This window comes from Salvelinus namaycush, chromosome 3, assembly GCF_016432855.1.
Source record: "Salvelinus namaycush isolate Seneca chromosome 3, SaNama_1.0, whole genome shotgun sequence".
NCBI lineage: Eukaryota > Metazoa > Chordata > Actinopteri > Salmoniformes > Salmonidae > Salvelinus > Salvelinus namaycush.
Genome location: NC_052309.1, coordinates 67,544,900 through 67,559,024, shown reverse-complemented (window position 1 = coordinate 67,559,024; position 14,125 = coordinate 67,544,900). Strand labels below are relative to the sequence as shown.

General features: G+C 43.3%; 1 protein-coding gene across 1 annotated transcript; it reads right to left on the bottom strand.

Moving 5' to 3' along the window:
* Positions 1-7,823: 7,823 nt before the first annotated feature.
* LOC120044526 (reprimo-like protein) lies at positions 7,824-8,153 on the bottom strand. The gene has a single exon (XM_038989183.1). It carries the CDS (start codon positions 8,151-8,153, stop codon positions 7,824-7,826), a length of 330 nt encoding a protein of 109 aa, XP_038845111.1.
* Positions 8,154-14,125: the final 5,972 nt, after the last annotated feature.

The following is a 14,125-nucleotide window of genomic DNA, read 5'->3' as shown; positions in this document are numbered from 1 at the left end:
CCCGGGCCCAGGATCCCTACTCCTCTTGAACACGCTGCTTGGTCCGTTGGTGGTGGGATCTTCTGTCACGTTCGTCATAATGATGAGACCAAGGCGCAGCGTGAGTAGAGTTCCACATAATTTTAATAAACTGAAACTCACTTAACAAAACAACAAACAACCAAACGAAACGTGACGCTACTGATGTGCACTAAGGCAACAATACATAGACAAGATCCCACAACACAAATGAGGAAAATGGCTACCTAAATATGATCCCCAATCAGAGACAACGATAAACAGCTGTCTCTGATTGGGAACCATATCAGGCCAACATAGACATACAAAACCCCCTAAACTAGAGTACCCACCCTAGTCACACACTGACCTAACCAAAATATATAGAAAAACAGAGATATCTAAGGTCAGGGCGTGACATCTACCTTTGTGTGACGTGAATTCAGGGCCGGGGCTGGCTGATGGAGAGAAGAACAGCAGATGGAAAGCTGAGGAAGAAAGAAGCAGAATGGAGGATGGTGAGGAGGAGGAAAGAGGAGAACAGCAGGACATGCTGACAGCTAAGGAGCTTCAGGACTGTGCAGGTACATGCACTTCACCCTGGAGCTGAAGAATCCACACCGCTCACATCTGACAGCATGCCATTATACTGCACATACAATTAACTATAATCACCAGTGACTTGCATTCAGTAGGCCAAACCTTCCCCTCTCACTGTACTATAGTAAGAATATTTATGTTAGTGAAAATATGACACAATGGAAGAGTACAGGTGTTAGTTTATTGACTGTTTTATTGGCTGAATATGTATTTGGCGTGTGGGTATTTCGCAAGAAGAAGACCAGCGTCGAAATGGCTACCAGCCTTACAATATGGCTACCAGCCTTACAATATGGCTACCAGCCTTACAATATGGCTACCAACCTCACAAAATGGCTACCAGCCTTACAATATGGCTGCCAGCCTTACAATATGGCTACCAGCCTTATAATATGGCTACCAGCCTTACAATATGGCTACCAGCCTTACAATATGGCTACCAGCCTTACAATATGGCTACCAACCTCACAAAATGGCTACCAGTCTTACAATATGGCTACCAGTCTTACAATATGGCTACCAACCTCACAATATGGCTACCAGCCTTACAATATGGCTACCAGCCTTACAATATGGCTACCAGCCTTACAATATGCCTACCAGCCTTACAATATGGCTACCAGTCTTACAATATGGCTACCAGCCTTACAATATGTCTACCAGCCTTACAAAATGGCTAAATAGGAATGCATCTCCATCTATCTGAGAAGAATCGGAAAGGGGGATGCAGGGGGAGAGATAGAAGAGGGGTTTTACTATTCCATGTCGCTATTGCCTAGTGTCACTGCACTGCCTCTGCTGTCTCTGTTCTCTACAGCACGTCCCATTAGAAATGACTTGAATTGGGTTGAGAAAAGCCACTTCAATTCTAGTGAGCTTGGTACCGGCACAGAAAATGTGTTTATTGTGGATTGCTCTCCCCCAAGATACGAGGAGAATAGCTACTTGTTTTAATAAAAGGTTGGCATCATCTCTCCCTGGCAAATTTGTATTTTGGATATTTCTCAAATTCTCAAAACCATTCCCAGACAGAACATATTCAGCAACACTAGAAACCAGTGTAATATGTGAACGTTTCATTCCAGACAAAGTTTCTATGCTGGCGAATCATTTAATGCATTATCCCACTAAGTGTTAAATACCAACCGTGGCTTACTCACCATTATTTCTGTCATGTTTCCAGTCCTGGTGTAGCTTTCATTATATGCACTGCTGTTTCTGTTGTAAAAGGTCACCCCTGACGTTGCCTGACAGGCTAATATAGCGCTGTGGAGCGCACCGAGCAGTGTACCAGAGTAATGAAGGGCCACATTCTCCACAAAGGGAAAGGGTTAACGTCCGTCAGTCTAGCACTGAATGACTGCATGAGAAACAGCTCCTGCAACAGTACAGTGTACTTGCTGTGCGTGCACACAGCACAGCGATCCAATGATCTTGATGCCTCTCAATCATCCCCATCATCCCCTCTCAATCATCCCCATTGAAACTATCATCCCTATCTCTCCCACACCATTCCTCACCATATCATTTGCATTTTAATTTATTCTTGTCACACAATCAATCAATCCTTCAAAGTGGAATTTGCATAATTAAGCATGTCATTCCTTTTAATCTTTAATCTTCGTTAAGGGACTTCAGATAGGACAGTTCCAATTAGGACCCATTGTTTCCATGATCCATCAGTGAGTGTTGTAGCTGACCCTTTTCCTTTTTCCACATCTAAGAGTGTTTTCCTGTTATTGTCATCTTCCCTGCTGTAACTAGTGGTTCATGATAGATGTTGTTTTTCCTCCGACACAACAGTGTGCTGGACTCTCCCTCTCTCCTTCTCCTCCATCCCTTCCTCGCCCCCTCACCCCCTCCGCCTCCCTCCCTCCCTTCCTCCCTCACCCAGGCAGTCTGGGGTCTCATGTAATTTAGTTTTTCCCCCGACACAACAGTGGGCTGGACTCTCTTCCTCCCTCTCTCTCTCACTCTTCCATCCCTCCCTCACCCCCTCCTCCTCCCTCCCTCCCTACCTCCCTCACCCAGGCAGTCTGGGGTCTCATGTAATGAGTTAAGAAGTGAACCGCCTTTTCTTCTAAATATAGAGCAGCACGTTGTTCTCGCTCAATCAGCATTCACCTGCAGATCACGACTGTATCTCAGAACACAACAGTGTGTTTGTTCTCCAGATCACAGAGTGGCCTTGAAGAAACATGTGCCTTATAAGCAGTGGTTAGCCAATGATCAAAGAATGGTCCTATCTACAGCAAAGGGCTTCAAGTTTCATGGGCTTCAAATCTAAGTCCAAGGGTTTTGTGGTCTCCATGTCAACGGGTCCACATACTCAGAACGCTGTGGTATATTATTTTGTTTGATGAAATGGATTTCAGTCTGAGGGGATGTGGATGCCTCTGTGGATGAGGAGCTAGTTTGTGTGTGTGTGTGTGTGTGTGTGTGTGTGTGTGTGTGTGTGTGTGTGTGTGTGTGTGTGTGTGTGTGTGTGTGTGTGTGTGTGTGTGTGTGTGTGTGTGTGTGTGTGTGTGTGTGTGTGTGTGGATGTACTCATCCGCCTCTTAGAGACTCAGCTCTCCTGACAAGTGATAAAATAATCATGAGAACATTTGTTGCTTCTGAGTAGGGAGTCAGAGAGGGAGAGAGAGTGACAAGAATAGAGGGGGTAGAGGAAAGCAGAGGTATGGATATATGGGTGAGGGAAAGAGGAACAGAGAAAGAGTGGAAGATGGGGGATAGATTTTGACGTAGACTACTCGGTATGATTTCCTTGAAATGCAAAGAAACTTCAAGGAAGACGGGGAAAGTGGTGGAAAGTATGATGGGTCAAAAATATTGGTGATGAACAGAGTGAGGTCTGCTTTAAGAGACGTAATTCACAGGCTGTGGGTGACAGCAGGTAGAGATGGAGAGAGGAAGGGAGAAAAAGAGAAAGGGAAGGATAGATGTCTGAAGGTGCTTTTAGCTGTTTCTTGGCTGTATAATGCCCAGAGATGTCAGCCATAGTGAGACTGCATTCAGCTGCATACGCTCTCTCTTTCTCTCTCCCTCTCTCTCTCTTTCTCCCTCTCTCTCTCTCTCTCTCTCTCTCTCACTCTCTCTCTGTCTGTCTGTCTGTCTGTCTGTCTGTCTGTCTGTCTGTCTGTCTGTCTGTCTGTCTGTCTGTCTGTCTGTCTGTCTGTCTGTCTGTCTGTCTGTCTGTCTGTCTGTCTGTCTGTCTGTCTGTCTGTCTGTCTGTCTGTCTGTCTGTCTGTCTGTCTGTCTGTCTGTCTGTCTGTCTGTCTCCCTATCTCTGTGTGTCTTTCCTCTCCTCTCTCTCTCTCTGTCCCTCTCTCTGCCCCAGGATTGTTTAGATCCTGAGGGAAAGAGATTAATGTGGATGTCTTGAGGACAGACAGTGTGCCTGGACCAAAGCCCTTAGGGTCCAGTAGATAGATGCACCAGGGGTGTGAGGAGGTGTAGAGGGGTGAAAGGGTTCCTAATTGCGGTCAACTGATGCGGTCAGTCAATTGCAGGGTTTGACTAGAGACAACTGGTCAGATCCTGTGAACCCAATATGGTGTGAGTCCAGTCCTATGGGTTTTAGCTGAGGCTAGGCTCTCATCTCAAGGTAGACAGTGTAAATTATTTTATTATTAGGTTTACAAGCCCTTATTCAGTGTACTGGATAAAAGTGTTGAAGTTTAGCTTGTAGGCCTTGGACCGGGAGTATATGGTTAGCTGTTTACAATGTTAGCTGTTCACAATGTTAGCTGTTCACAGTGTTAGCTGTTCCCAATGTTAGCTGTTCACAATGTTAGCTGTTCCCAATGTTAGCTGTTCACAATGTTAGCTGTTCACAATGTTAGCTGTTCCCAATGTTAGCTGTTCACTGCCCAGTATTCCTCATAACTTTGGAGGTTCATGCCCCCGGGTATGTGTGTGTGTGTGTGTGTGTGTGTGTGTGTGTGTGTGTGTGTGTGTGTGTGTGTGTGTGTGTGTGTGTGTGTGTGTGTGTGTGTGTGTGTGTGTGTGTGTGTGTGTGTGTGTGTGTGTGTGTGAGAGAGGGTGTGTGTGAGAGTGTGTGTGTGAGAGTGTGTGTGTGAGAGTGTGTGGCAACCAAAGAGTCTCATGGACTGGAGCCTGCATTGAGAGAAGACTTAGCGCCTTGCTGAGTGCTAAGAGTATTTGACCAGACTTGCAGGCATGCCTTAGTCTGACTCTGAAGTCTGAACCATAGGCTACTCTCCCACTGGTCACACCACATCATTTCAAAGTGGAAATGTGGGTAATATTTGGTTGAGACATTCATCAATGAGATTTAAACCTTTACTCACCTACTCAATAAGACAGCCAGAAGTGTGTTGAATTCCCAATGTGTTTACACTATGCTTTCAACCATCTAAAAGCACAACCAAATTCCAATGGAAGAACAATATCAGATGTTTGGTTAAGTTGTCATCTAAATGTGTTAGAACTGCACTTTCAATCAGTTGTAAAAGCAGGAGATGTATATTTTGTGCCACGGACTTAGTCTGGCTTTAATTCCAGTTTGTCTACAAATAACTGTTGGATAATGAATTCACGTCTCCATCTTAACCAAAAATCTAGGTTAAAGAATAGGACGAAATCAAATCAAACTTTAAATGGACTTTATATAAAGTTTGATTTGATTTAGTCCTATTCTTTAACTTAGATTTTTGGTTGAGATGGAAACATGAATCCAACATATCAATTATAAACATTTAGACAAACTGTAATTAAAGCCAAAGTGGAATTAAAGCCAGACTTAGCCCTAGTACAAACAGCGCTCTATCGCCGCACCTAACAAAAACACTTCACTGTCTCGTTGAAAGAGCGGGGATAGAGTGCCGCCTCGTCGGACTTTTGATAATAGTTCGGCAGCCTCTGCCGCTCTTTCGGCGCGGTGCTGGTGTTTCATGTGGCCCACCAGAGCAGTTCTTCCACTGTCGGGAGACATGGCAATGCGTATTAACACATGTTAATTGTATGCAAATAAAGGCTGCTTCGCTACCACACCCACAACGGAAGCACAGTCATGGTCTCATACATGGTCTTGTATGAAACCAATCCGTACGTCAAGCAAAGCTCTTCACCGTGCCAGCCCGCTCATAATTTCTATTTACTTCAACTCGCCATAAATTCGGCGTCTGAACTGTGCATAACTATGCAAGCTGAAAATACCTCTCCTTCAAATGTTTATATCTGGTTGCGTTGACAACCAAACACAATTCAATATCCAGTTTGCCTACAAATTAATCATTTATATGTTGGATTCACATCTCCATCTCAAACAAAAATCCAAGTTAAAGAATAAGACTAAATCGAACCTAATCAAACTTTGAATGCACTTTAAATAAAGTTTGGTTTTATTTAGTTATATGCTTTAACTTAAATGTTTGGTTGAGATGAAGATGAGAATCCAACATATTAATGATTAACTTGAAGATTACATTGAAATCAATTAAAGCTTGAAACCATAGACCTATACTTTATATATTGTCTATTTTTAGTTGAATCATGGGTTGAATTGAAATAATAGATGTTGATGACTTCGCAAATGCTATATAGGCCTAAATAGTATAATATTGAGGATATGACTTATAACGTATTGTTACATTTTATTTGCTCTGTTTAAACCTACCCTTTGGAATGACTTCGATAGGAACAGTGAATATATTTAGTTATTTAGAGATCTATCGATAATCAATCATTCACGCGTTAGCACAATGGTAGTGGTCAGTGACAAATATCAAAGCCAATCTCTGGTTGGGAGACCAGTAGGAGATGTTGCCCAGCCTATATGCATTTTTTCTGATAGTGTATATAACATTGAAGATCTGACATTGTTTCAAAGGTACAAATGCAACATATTTTATACAAAGTTTGTATATGTTGGACATTGGTTACAATTATGACATAATTCTGTGGTTCAAATTACATCCTCAAAACAAGTTAACGTGGATTACTTTTTCAAATACAATGTATTTTGCACGTAGATCCACGTCACAGTAAATTCACAAATTCATTTTTATAAAAGTCAAGGCATGAGTGCACTATATTTAATAGTCTTGAGTAATCGTTCACCTGTGCATTAAAACGAACCAGTCTTACAGCCAATTAAAATATATGCATTTGAACAATATTAGATTTTACACAGTTATTTATGTATGTAATTGTGTGCAAATGGAGGAAAAGTTTAGACTTGTGTCTAAAAACCATCTCCTTATAATATATTGTTACAATTATAATAGACTAGTAACATTATTATTGTTAATATTATCATCGTTGTTATTATTACTGTCATTACATTATTATTATTGTTACTGTTATTGTTATTCCTATTACAGTACAGTATAACATGCACAAGGTCCTCGATCACATTTTAAATGTAACTCACTTGTTGAATATATACTGCCTATTTATGCTGCTTTGTGCGATAGGCCTATGCCATACATGAATAAATCTAATCTCGTGCAACACGTAGGCTGTAACATGTACAATAGATATCAATGAAGAGATACGACAACGTCACGTTTATTCGTAGCATGCTGCACTTTTCATTCAAGTTTCATCTTGGTACAAAAATCATGCAGCATCAGGTGCTTTCAAAAAGTGCAAAAACAGTAGGTCCAAATACCACTTTGTACTGCAGGCTACAGACCAAGCCGCGTGCATGCTGAGCTGGACATTAAAACAGTCGTTGAGGCAGCGATGGGGTTAGTTATTAAACATGCAAGATCCCAGCACCTTGAGTGTTTGCCAGACATGCTACTTAGAAACGGGACCAAGAAAAATATATTTTCAGAGAATTCCCACGTCCAAAATGTATAGCCTGCTGTCAGAACTGAAATGGAAAAGATATACAATATGCATGCGTAAAGTTGTTAAAACAATCATGGAAATATCGACTTTTGCAAATATAATTTGAGGTAACCACGTGTAAACATTTTTATCACAAGAGTCCATTACTTTTTTCAAGTTGACAGTCAAAAACAAAACAATATCCAACAGCCTATGCGTAAACAACGATGCCTTCCTGGTTCTCCTTAAACGTTTGAGGTGAGGAATTGGCCGCGCTTGACTGCAATTGCAGTCTATACTGCCAAACATGTTTTGTAAGGAAATCAAACGCTTTGCATATCATCGTGCCGCCCCAAAGACAGCGTGTTGAAGCTATGGGTCCGTGGCGCGCGGCTACACACCATTCTCCATCCCGGCGCCATAGACTAGCTGAGTCCTATCATCACCGGCGCCTCTACGTCTTTGGAAGGTCTCCGGTCCTTCACCATAAAGTTAATCATACTCTCCGATTTGATCATGAGGTTGCAGCCGAGGAAAAAGATGCCAAACATGACGGTGAGCGACAGTACGCACAGGACCGCGATCTGTACGACGCGACTGATAAAGAGTTTCCGCTCGTCCGAAGGCAGCGCCAGCGAGCCGCCGTCACTGGTTGCCACGTCCGTCCCGTTGCAGCAGTTCACCAGAGTACCGGCGAGGACTTGGCTCCTGTTGAATAGTGCGCCCTGGGCTTGGTCGAAGAAGGAGCCGTTCATGTCTCCGTGGATGTCAGTCTGACAGCGCTATGGCAGCTATGGGCGCACGCGGTTCCACAGACACACACTCACGGCTAAACCCTGTCTCGCAGTTGCACGTTGCGTCATGTGACTGTGAAAACAAACCAAAGTAAAAATCAAATGAGAAATATATAATCTTCTTTTAATTTCGGTAATAGCAGCACTACCAAAAGCTGATATGTCGGTGCGTATCAGCGGAGAGAAACTATCACAACCCTAACCAGATGCCGTATTCAGCGTCATACTTGCAAGTCAACGTAATAAACTGAACACAACTTCTACGTAGCTCGAACCTCTTAAGCGGGTCCCATTTGACATCTCGAAGGAGGTGTAAGTCTGTATGTAAGACTGCCCTGCATGCGCACCTGTGCCCGCGTGTGTGCGCTTTCCTGGCTAGCCTCTCGTGCATTTTAAAGGGCTGATGAGTTCCCCGGTGGATCTCCACGAGGGGAGGTGGGTGGGCGGGTGCGAACAGTAGGCAATTGAACGATTTATGCAGCCCTCATCGACTGTCAGTGACAGCAGGCATATAGAGTGTTATTATTAGAATATGTAATCAATGGCATAAGGATTGGTATTGTTCTGTCACCACCAACACTGAAGAACTCCCATTATATGATTTCTGATGGATGTAGAGTATGACAATTCTTTACAACCTTAATGATGGGAGATACGTGTATCAATCTCTACAACATTTTGCTCAAGCTGCATTTCTCCCTGTAGTGCCACCGTTCTAATATTCACTGCATAATAAAACAGGAGGCCTCACAACAAAGGAGGGGTCTGAAAATAACCTGATGTACTGTACAGTTAAGTTCTGCACTCATCCTCCAAATGCCACCGTGACAGTACAACCTGAAGCACAGTCAGAGAGAGACACATTCAGAGACAGACTTCTTGAATTGAGAGACGGAGAAATGTAATCAAGTTGATCAATCTGGGCAAACTTTTCAGCAGAGAAGTCTATTTCCATTCCTCCTCTCTCTGCATACTGTGTGTGTGTGGACGCCAGTGCTACTTTCGCTGAGATTAACAGCCTCTCTCTGTTTTATTAACATTCCTTATTCAAATAGCAGTTTCTCTCTCAAGTGCACAGTCAAGCTAGTTCAGCTGCCGAGGAGGCAACTCCCTCGACAAACATTAAGATCTCTGCAGTACCGCCAACGAGATGCAGGTTTAGATGCTCTGACAAACGGAACGCAACCATGATCACCATCAACTACATGCAGATTGAAGATTGGGTATGAGAGCTTATTGTCTTCGCCCCCTATGGAGTTAACCTTATCAACCATGCCTTTGTATTGAAAAACGTACATGTGCCCTAGTGATAGGCTATATGATTGGCTGTACATATTCCAGTTACTGAAAGAGTCTCCAAGGCTCATATTATGCATATCGTCAATGGTTTGTAAGGACTTTTTCCTTCCCAGTTTGGCTTTCGGTGTTGAGCTTGTGTCAAGATAGAGGACCTCACAAGGAGCCTTAAGAGGCAAATTGTATCCAACTGTTCATATTCTTCTTCTCATGATGATCACCTGCTACAGTAATATTATTCTCCTGCTGCCATTACCATCTGTTATCTTTAGTACCATCAAGCCCTCTTTAATGGCCAAACGGGGAACTGTATTCTCATAGGTCATTATCTCTGGCATCCACAATGACTTTGAGTGTCGAGAACATTGGCTTGGAACAGAAGTGCTATCATTCTGAGTAGTAAACAGTATTTTCTCATCATAGACCAGAACACTACTATTATGCACACAGAACCTCCACGGTTCAGTCTTTATTATATTTGAACAGGAGTATTATAATAACCTTACAGTCATTTATGCTCGTCTTGTCCCTGGGCATTGTGGAGTAGGCTATTATATGAAGAAGCAATGGCACCGACGTTATGGTGGGCAGGTGTAGGCTATGACGATGCTTTCAAAAAAAATACTCCCTCAGATAATGTGAGAGAATATTTAAGCCCCCAGACCGAATATTTTGTTGATCCTCTAAACAAAGCCTGTGAAAACCAATTTAGGATGCTCACCTTATGTCTGGCTATAAGCGGCTTTAGGCTGCGAACTGAGAAGCGTGTGTACAAACAACGATTAGCTCTTTACACAAATATATTTAATTGCACTTCTAGGGGGTCAATTACAGTTTATTTATCACTGTATAATAACTGGAGATCAAACAAAGTGTTTGGTGTCCACCAAGCTGGAATAATCCTATTAGCCGTTTCTCATTTCGATCAGGGACTTGTAAATGACAACAGTTGACGGTATCAACTAATGTGGCGTAGATGTCATTCTGTTCATTCATTTAATAGTGTATTGTCATTATAGAAACAGACATGGATTTAAATGTCGATTCCTTTGTAAATACAGCCTGCCTCCCCGTTAACGATAAAGCACACAGTCGTCTATTTATGAAACATTAAACTGCAGCCCACGCAAAGTCAAATACGGTTGCAATGCAAAGTACAGCCAGGGTGAAGAGGAAGTTCTTGAATGAAAATTCTGTTACTTTCAAACTTTTTGATATGAAACTGCTTACAAAGACTTGTTCACAACATTTCCACAGACTTTGAAGTCAATTAATTATATTTTTCGTCCATTTGCTGCACACAACCTGTTGGTAAAACTGAGGCTTATATGTGGAATACAGAAGTTATATTTTCTGAGAAGCAGCACGTTCGGTTTGGTCAATTATCTACATCATTAGTGACACTAGATGCAATACAGAACTCAACACACAGGTCACAGGTGGCATGAGCTCATTATTATTTCATATCATGACACACAGCATGTAGGCCTGTGTATAAAGATATAAATAGATATGGAAAGTACATATAGACATGTATGTGTGTCTCAGACTTGTTCCTTAGCAACAGTAGCCCTGTGAGCATAGTGATGGATGGTTGGTAAAGTTATTTTGGTTGAGAAAAGGAGGGAGGGAAGAAGAGAGGGAGAGAGATGGGGTGCCTGGACAAGGAGAAGGGAAAACGCTTCCACTTAGCACGGGGGAATTGGCAGCCTAGCAACACAAACTAAGTGAAGACATCCCTTAGCAACAGGGAGGGGTTTAGCCCATACTCCACCTCCCCCTTCCACCTCCCCACTCCACCTCCACCCATGTCTTTAGAGGCCTTCACACAGGGCATGGCAGCACCTGAACACAGCAGAGTAGAAGTCCCCACCCTCCATACACTTCTCCATCCCCCAACCCCTTCATCTCGACATCCCTTCTCCAGAGGTGCAGCTGGGGGCAGACTTCTTAGGATGTTGATCCAGTTCAATTAGTCTAATAGATTACCTGCAGCCAAGTTTTCATTAGATGAACTAAGTGTGTGTGTGCGACTGGCTTGTGTGTGAGTGAGTGTGAGTGGGGGTCTAGATTAAGTGAGAGCGAGAGAGGGGATTAAGCAACAGGAAACACCGATAAACAGAGAGAAGGTTAGGGAGTATAGAAGAGAGAAACAGAAAAAGAGAGACCAAGAGAGAGAGAGAGAAACAGAGAGAGAGAGAGAGAGAGAGAGAGAGGCCATGTCTGGGGTTGTGGGCACTGTGACCCGTGGGACAGTTGATCACATGGAGCTAAATGTAGTCATTAGTTCCCCCCTGACAGAGACTCCAGGTACACAGCAGCAGAGTGTTTCTGACTGCTCCGCTCAACAACCCCTTAACAGGCTACATCCATTAGTCATTCAAGTTGTTTCAGGGAGATAATGGCTTCATTGCCTTCATTTGTTGTAGCGTTGTCCTGTGTGTTTGTGTGTGTGTGTGTGTGTGCGTGCGCATCCATTTGTTTGAATGAGTGTATCTGTTTGTGTGTTTGAGGGCAGTGAATTTGAATTGCATAGCCTTAATTGAATTAACTTGCTTTTTCTGCCTCCTATCTCCAGGGACAATGTCTCTCCCACTTCCCTCATTGAAGAATCTCCTGGCCTAAACATTTTGGCAGATCTACACATCTCTCATTAAACTTTCTAACTTGATTCCTCTCCTTCTTTCGCCCCCTCTTTCTCTCGCCACCTCTCTCCCTCCCTCTCTCTCTCTCTTTGTCTCCGTCTTTCTGTGTTACACAGCAGGCTATGAAACAACCCCATTGAGCCAGAGAGTGGATGTGCTTTTAAAAAGAGCCTGTGGAAGAAAAATGCTCACCCTCTCTTTATCCCTATATCCCTTTCTCCCCTCCGTTAAATGCCAGTTAAGGGTCTTTCTTTCTCTATACGTTCTCATTTGAGTTGCTCTTTTACCTTGGGACACCTGTTGAGGAGAGGAGCAGTGCTCTCCGAGCCAGACAGGCAGGGGGCCAGCGGGTCAGGAGGCACAGCGTCACAACACAAACAACATGTCCGCCATGAGAAGAGCTAGGGCACATCTCAGAAGGTAAACCCCACTGATATATAGACTACCTGAGTTCAAACAAATCCCAGGTGGACCCTCTCTTACACGACAAGGTGGTCTTCATTATATCCAGACCCAGTGAAAAGGAAAGGGGTGACGTGGTGGCGGTTGGTTATCCAAACACTGATATTGGCAGAGTGATTGCATTCTCAGACTCAGTGAAAAGCTTGACCAGTGTTCTATGGAGCGGAGACAGAGGTCAAGACCAATCTCCTGTCACCGGCCCCAAACCCCCCCCCCCCTCCTCCCGATGGTCCGGCTCACTGTTTTAATTGGGTGCCATCTGACCCCCTCTTTAGCTCTTTACCCAGCACAATGTGAGCCATGGAGCATTATCCCCCACACATAGCCAGGAGCAATCAGAGCCCAATGCATGCACACTGCCTGCCGTCCTGGGTATTACAGCTTATCTATTTCTCTTTTTCTATCACCCCACCTCGCCGCAATTCCAGAACACTGGCTAGCGGCAGTAGCTTAGCAACCAGCGAGACAGAGAGAATAACGGGTATAGAGGGAGACGGACAGTGATTCAATAAATGGACAAGCTTAGAGGCAGAGAGAGAGAGAGAGAGAGAGAGACAGAGGCATTGTCCGGCTCCCACTTCCGCCCCCCCCCCAAGTCAATTTCTACAGGGGTGGCGGTGACGGTGACAGGTAGGCAGCAGTGGCGGCGGGGCTGGAGACGGCCAGGGCATTGATCTAATCTTGTTTTTATCCCCCTCCTGCAATTTTAGAGGTACACAATTTCTCTCCTGCTCCATCACTCCATAATGGACAGGCCTGGGAGGGCCACTGGGCAGGTCAGATTCAGATAAAGGAAGAATGGATCAAACAGGACTACTGCATCCTTCTCTAAAGAAGAGATGGGAGAGAATGGATGTAAATTGTCCAGCCTACATGCCCACATACACAACAAGCAAACTATGCTCAAAACCCTGTGAAGAACAGCACAAACCTCCTCATATCTCCTCAGATAATAAGATATAACAGATCAAGTATGAATACATCAGTTTAATTGGGATTATAATCAAATAATTATAAACTCATACTACAGTCATCTGGTTGAAAATGAATATCAGTTTCAACCGCTAGGGTGCTTTCAAGCACAGGTCACTGATTTTGAAACTTTTCTGACCTTTGTTACGTGGGTTGCGTGTAACTATCAATGAACAGACATGCCGTTAGCTGAAAACCAAACAAATATGTAAATAACAATGTTTACAAACACTTTTCTCTGCATTGTTATAACAATGTATTGTTTTTGGCAATATGTCTTTATTTCTATCCATTTTCTATTTCTTGTGTCTTTTATTTTTATTCATACATTTGTTTATTTTAGTTTAGTTTGTATTCATTTATTTATTTATGTTTTTTTGGGGGGAGCGGGGATATTGTCGAATAGACTTCAAAAGATTAGCAGGCAATTTGAATGTCTTGAATCACACAGACGCGTGCCACCATTATAGCGACTGACACATCTGTGCCATTGACATGTAAATTGACATGTAAATATAATGCACATCCACACTCTAGTCTATATATTATGTCGTACAG

Excerpts from the sequence above, each read along its gene's own strand:
- LOC120044526 (XM_038989183.1), bottom strand. The coding sequence starts at position 8,153 with ATGAACGGCTCCTTCTTCGACCAAGCCCAGGGCGCACTATTCAACAGG.